The 6971-nt window shown below is 32.7% G+C and overlaps 1 protein-coding gene across 1 annotated transcript; it reads left to right on the forward strand.

Annotated features, from left to right (window-relative positions):
* Positions 1-1331: 1331 nt before the first annotated feature.
* Positions 1332-3294, forward strand: LOC139858114 (rac-like GTP-binding protein ARAC1). The gene is made up of 7 exons (XM_071846967.1): positions 1332-1450; positions 1744-1831; positions 1929-2038; positions 2212-2275; positions 2369-2433; positions 2652-2717; positions 3075-3294. The coding sequence occupies exons 1-7, from the start codon at positions 1352-1354 to the stop codon at positions 3174-3176; spliced, it is 594 nt and encodes a 197-aa protein (XP_071703068.1). The 5' UTR covers positions 1332-1351; the 3' UTR covers positions 3177-3294.
* Positions 3295-6971: the final 3677 nt, after the last annotated feature.

Below are 6971 nucleotides of genomic sequence, written 5' to 3' on the forward strand. Positions count from 1 at the left end.
CACAAACTGATTCGTAGATTCCATTAAATGTTGATCGAAGGTTTCAAAAAGAACCCGACTTAAACTGCTCAAATCGGATATTTCAGAGACCCAAATGTTACATTTGGAACTTTTCACGACCTAAGTACAAACATCCACTTCAACCGTATCGTGTATGTGTTTCGGGCACAGAGATTTTACAAAAAACAAAGAGAGAATATATAATCCCCAAAGACGATGAAGATTTTGCAACGACCAAAACATCGCCAGATAATTCACCCACTTCCATGGCACTCGCTTTCGATACACAAATCGTCGAAATCCCGATGATCTCCAACCAAAAGAAACTATTGAAAATTAAAGCAAAGTCCGAAAATGTGGATACTAACGCAAAGTCGTGGAAATGTGCATTAATCAAACTGTTGAAACTATCCAAATCAGTAAATAAGCAAGCACAACTCAAGAGTCCATATTTGCTAACGTGAGTAACTCGGGCCTTGCAAGAAACCAAAAAGCTTGACACCTTCATCGCTGATAACGGGACCAAATCAAGAACGAGCACTTAAAAATCAATCTGATCAGAAATGAGGTATTTAGAAAAAAACCTTACACCTTAATATGCGCAAACCGGTACTCCTCCTCGACCGGAATCTTTGGCTGATCGTCATTTTGACCACCCCACATAGATGGGTTGACCGAAGATCATCGAACCGTTAAGAGTGAGACAGTAGTGAAAGCATCCACATCCTTGACGAAAAGGACTGAGTGAGTACTTCCGAAAAGGCCAAAACTTAATCTCATGAAGTTCACCGATATTGCCGAAGATGGTTGCACTTAATGTATACCATCAATATTTACATGCATACATTAATTTCTTATAGATAGCTCACACACCTACAAACAGCATAAATTAAATATAAATATTAAATATTAAAATATAATAATAACAGTTACTTAATAATTTAATAATAACTTAACTAATAAGTAAAAAAAAAAAAAAAAAAAAAAAAAAAAAAAAAAAAAATTGAAAATAGAATGAGGGAGAGTTGAGGTCCACTAACGAACGATTCAAGTGCAATATTTGGCGGTTTCCATATAGCCAATTCTTATTCTTATAACACACTAATTACCCACAAATTAACCTTTTCTTAAGCATCTCTTTTTTCACTTTCTTTCTTCTTCTTCTTGTTGGGGTTTCGTCGCTAAAAAAAAAAAAAAAAAAAAAAAAAACTCCTTAAAATGACCGATTTATTATTTTCGTTACAAAACGGAAAGTGAATTCGCAAAAACTTTTTAAAAATTCCACATTACAGAATAAGAAAGGATCAGAAATCAATCAGGTCTTCATTCGAAGAAGAAGATCTGAATTAAAATGAGCGCATCAAAGTTCATCAAGTGCGTTACTGTTGGTGATGGTGCTGTTGGTAAAACATGCCTATTGATCTCTTATACCAGCAATTCTTTCCCTACGGTATAGAAATCATTTTTATTCATGAATCAGAAAACGAAAACATGTGTTTCGTTACGAATATGAAAACTGGTTGTGATGGAACATTTTTATTCACTCTTGCTATAATTTTTTATGCTCATTATTTAATGCATCAAGTATTGATTATTAGTGTGGTACAAACAGATGAATATTTGGGCTGTTGATTGTTTATTGCAAGTTTCAAAATAAAATTTCTTTATTGAGACAATCTCCCTGCATTGGAGTTCGAATTGTTTTATTCCTTTTTTTAATGGTGTTTATTTAATTTTAAACAGGATTATGTGCCAACTGTATTCGATAACTTCAGTGCGAATGTTGTTGTGAATGGCGCGACTGTCAATCTTGGATTGTGGGACACTGCTGGTAATCTAATCCAAAACATGATTAATTGATATACGTCTGTATTCGTATAACTTTGGTATGCTTCATCTAAGTCTGAAATTGACATTCTGTTGAACAGGACAGGAGGATTATAACAGATTAAGACCTTTGAGTTATCGTGGAGCTGATGTTTTTATACTCGCATTTTCTCTAATTAGCAAGGCCAGCTATGAAAATGTCTCCAAGAAGGTTAATTTTTATCTGTTTCTCCTTTATATATTACTTAGAATGATAATGATATTCACATCATAATTGAGGTAGCAAACTATCACCCAAATTGACCCTTCTGTCAATAAGTGGGTTGACGTTGCCACCTATGCTTCAACATGATCTCCTGACTAATTTGTTATTATCGTTCTCAGTGGATTCCAGAATTAAAGCATTATGCACCTGGAGTCCCAATTGTCCTTGTTGGGACCAAAATCGGTTAGTTGCTTTATTAACTCTAGTTAACTGTTTAAGTTTATTTATTTATTGTGAATTTATGCAATGATGAATTCGGATGCCGGTTGCTGTTAGATTTACGGGATGATAAGCAGTTCTTCGCTGACCATCCTAATGCAGTTCCCATTACAACTGCTCAGGTGAATATCATATTATTATATCTATATTTTTTTTCTACTGAATAAATACTTCACTTGTGTGTTCCAAGATGTAACATTTTGGCTGTTGCTAAATAAGCAAATCAATAAATGACCATAATACCCTTATATATGTCAAATAGAGGGAGTAAATTGTACTATTGCAAAATAATTTGTTGGTTTTATCTGACTGACCTTGTATCGTTATGGCTTTGTTTTAGGGTGAAGAACTAAAGAAGACGATTGGAGCTCCCTCGTACATTGAATGTAGTGCAAAAACCCAAGAGGTACATTTCACCTTTTTTTCTTCAAATGTAAAAAAACCCTTGATGTATCAAAAAATTTTGAATTTTGTACCATTAATATCTTGAATACAGAGATTTAAGAGGTTGTAACCATTAAAAATACACTTCAAGTCACTTTTGACCCTTTCTTTTTTAGCAGAAAAAATGTATCAAAAGTAACTCGAAGTGTATCCGATCACCCATTTGACCCGTTCTATTTTAATAACCAAGTTTTTAAAGCTTACCTGTTAGAGGTCAAGTTTTAAACACAAATTAACCCATGTCCATGTAAATGGGTAGGAATTGCTACCTCTATGTTGTACGAATATGAGCATTCTTATCGTGTAATTTTGTTGTCAGAACGTCAAGGGAGTTTTCGATGCTGCCATTAAAGTTGTGTTGGCACCACCAAGTTCTAAGAAAAAGAAGGGAAAAGGTCAAAAGGGCTGCTCTATATTGTAATCAACTTATGGAGTCAATGGAGTTTATAATGTTCTCTTGTCAGTCGAGGTTAATCAGTGAAAGCGTCAACATTTGTCTTTTTGTGTGTCTCTTTCGTTTTTAACTGTTTTAGTAGTCACACATTTTTTGTTTGGCCTTCCAGGTTCCTCATTCGTTTGTTCTTAAATGTATTAGTTTTACTGGAGATTTACTTTGATGAAAAAGAAAAATGGAAAAATAAAGTGTTGGATTATTTTTCTTTATATATTCGTTTAGTTCATTTGTACTTGATCGTTAAATACTTTAGTCCTTTCATTCCTTTAGTCTTCAAAAAATTTGTACACAATGCTTGAGCTTTAAGAACACTTATATTGCTCATAATGTCACATGTCAACCTTGATGTTCAGTTTGGGTGTTGTTTATCTTTTGGCAATTGCTACAGTTACATGTCACACTTAATTGTAAGTCACAACCAAGCTTGTGCACTTGTTTCAGTGCTTTGTAACTATAGTACTCGTAATAGAAAGTTGTAGGATAATTAATGATTTATTTCAGACTATCCGTAGTTTATAATTCATAAATAATTTATATACAAACACAACTCTGTATTGGGTAAAGGTTTTTTCCTGACCTCTGCAGCCTGCATGCATACATTATTGTTCCACTACATTTTTAAAAAAAATTAAGGTCAGAAACGATCCATGTAGACTCACAAAACTTACCAAAATCACACATGCGTTTACATGTTATAGCTCCTAATGCTCCTACATTTAGGTGGACATCATTTGCCAGATCCTAACAGGGTAAATTATCCGGGTTTATTATACAACAAAGACATAACTAGCATCAGTTCATGCATGTTTATCCGAACACCTTTAACAGTCGATATGTTCAGTGTGTAATGAAAAAAAAAAAAAAAAAAAAATTCTCCAAGTAAATCTAGAAACCTTTCTGGTAAATCAAAGATGTTCTACTATATCAGAAACTTTCAAATCGACATATGTTCTTAGATTACACATTCCAAATTTGGAGACATGAAGCAATCATTCTACCGAAGATCCAGCATCATCGATACTCAAAAATTTTGTACCGCAACAGCTACATAGCTTGGCTCAAATTTCTTTCCTATTGCTCCACCCTTGTCCTTTTGGGACTGGATATAACGGATTGTACTGCCAACGAAAGCATCAGCAGCTCTAATTTTTAATTATATTTCACAAAACTATATTGTTCTAGAAATTATATACTTACGACACAATAATTGTTCATAATATATTCAATAAATGGACATTATGTTTTTTCATGTTAAGCCATACCTACACATAAAAACTAACCACTTGATTAGACCTGTTTTGACCCTTTACAAAATGCGATTAGCTTATGAATCGTGTATGTTTGCAATGCAACCTTCTATTTAGAAGTGTGCAGCAAAGATAACTAACAATATCCGGACATTCATCTCATTCAAAATTATAACGCCATGATGCATAAACTGGCCTTCATTTTCTTTGAACAAAACGAAAACCAAGTTTATGCAACTTGAGGTTATAGCTTATGAACTATAAGCATTGTTGAACACCAAATTATCCACATATAAAAGAGGAAAACAACATTACTAATTCAAAGGAATACAGTTAACATCTCTTCTATATCATCATTAGGTAACATTTGAATTAAACAAGCAACCAAATTCTACTATAAAAACTCCTATAGAATGGCATCATGCAACACCCATTTCTCCATAAACATAAGATAACATGCATACTGATAAAAGTGAATTTACATATAAACTTAAACTAGAAAAAAAGTAACCTCATCATCACCATCGACATCCCAATCTATAACAAGCCCTTTTATTAGCTCAAATAGAGTCGCAACCTACCAAAGGATCACATTTATTAGAAAGTCAAACGCCTAAGCAAGATAAGTAAACAGCAACAATACCTTTTTGGCAGTTGAAATGTGAGTCTTATTTTTCATGATGCTTTGAATAATGACATTAGACAGTACTTCATTAGTTCTATGACTAGAGGATAGTTTGAAAGTTTTAGGGCAGTATGGATATCATTATACATTTCCAATGGAGCACTTAAAAGTACTTCACTTTTAGAGGTCAAGTTTTAAACACAAATTAACCCATATCTATATAAATGGGTAGAAATTGTGAAATGTCCCGTTCTTATTGATTAAAAACGTTCCATATTAATTGATTTCGTTGCGAGGTTTTGACCTCTATATGAGACGTTTTTCAAAGACTGCATTCATTTTAAAACAAACCATAACCTTTATTTTATCAATAAAGGTTTAAAAAGCTTTACATAGATTATCAAATAATGATAATCTAAAATATCCTGTTTACACACGACCATTACATAATGGTTTACAATACAAATATGTTACAACAAAATAAGTTTCTTGAATGCAGTTTTTACACAATATCATACAAGCATGGACTCCAAATCTCGTCCTTATTCAAGTATGCGACAGCGGAAGCTCTTAATAATCACCTGAGAATAAACATGCTTAAAACGTCAACAAAAATGTTGGTGAGTTATAGGTTTAACCTATATATATCAAATCATAATAATAGACCACAAGATTTCATATTTCAATACACATCCCATACATAGAGATAAAAATCATTCATATGGTGAACACCTGGTAACCGACATTAACAAGATGCATATATAAGAATATCCCCATCATTCCGGGACACCCTTCGGATATGATATAAATTTCGAAGTACTAAAGCATCCGATACTTTGGATGGGGTTTGTTAGGCCCAATAGATCTATCTTTAGGATTCGCGTCAATTAGGGTGTCTGTTCCCTAATTCTTAGATTACCAGACTTAATAAAAAGGGGCATATTCGATTTCGATAATTCAACCATAGAATGTAGTTTCACGTACTTGTGTCTATTTTGTAAATTATTTATAAAACCTGCATGTATTCTCATCCCAAAAATATTAGATTTTAAAAGTGGGACTATAACTCACTTTCACAGATTTTTACTTCGTCGGGAAGTAAGACTTGGCCACTGGTTGATTCACGAACCTATAACAATATATACATATATATCAAAGTATGTTCAAAATATATTTACAACACTTTTAATATATTTTGATGTTTTAAGTTTATTAAGTCAGCTGTCCTCGTTAGTAACCTACAACTAGTTGTCCACAGTTAGATGTACAGAAATAAATCGATAAATATTATCTTGAATCAATCCACGACCCAGTGTATACGTATCTCAGTATTGATCACAACTCAAACTATATATATTTTGGAATCAACCTCAACCCTGTATAGCTAACTCCAACATTCACATATAGAGTGTCTATGGTTGTTCCGAAATATATATAGATGTGTCGACATGATAGGTCGAAACATTGTATACGTGTCTATGGTATCTCAAGATTACATAATATACAATACAAGTTGATTAAGTTATGGTTGGAATAGATTTGTTACCAATTTTCACGTAGCTAAAATGAGAAAAATTATCCAATCTTGTTTTACCCATAACTTCTTCATTTTAAATCCGTTTTGAGTGAATCAAATTGCTATGGTTTCATATTGAACTCTATTTTATGAATCTAAACATAAAAAGTATATGTTTATAGTCGGAAAAATAAGTTACAAGTCATTTTTGTAAAGGTAGTCATTTCAGTCGAAAGAACGACGTCTAGATGACCATTTTAGAAAACATACTTCCACTTTGAGTTTAACCATAATTTTTGGATATAGTTTCATGTTCATAATAAAAATCATTTTCTCAGAATAACAACTTTTAAATCAAAGTTTATCATAGTTTT

This window comes from Rutidosis leptorrhynchoides, chromosome 7, assembly GCF_046630445.1.
Source record: "Rutidosis leptorrhynchoides isolate AG116_Rl617_1_P2 chromosome 7, CSIRO_AGI_Rlap_v1, whole genome shotgun sequence".
Classification (NCBI taxonomy): domain Eukaryota; kingdom Viridiplantae; phylum Streptophyta; class Magnoliopsida; order Asterales; family Asteraceae; genus Rutidosis; species Rutidosis leptorrhynchoides.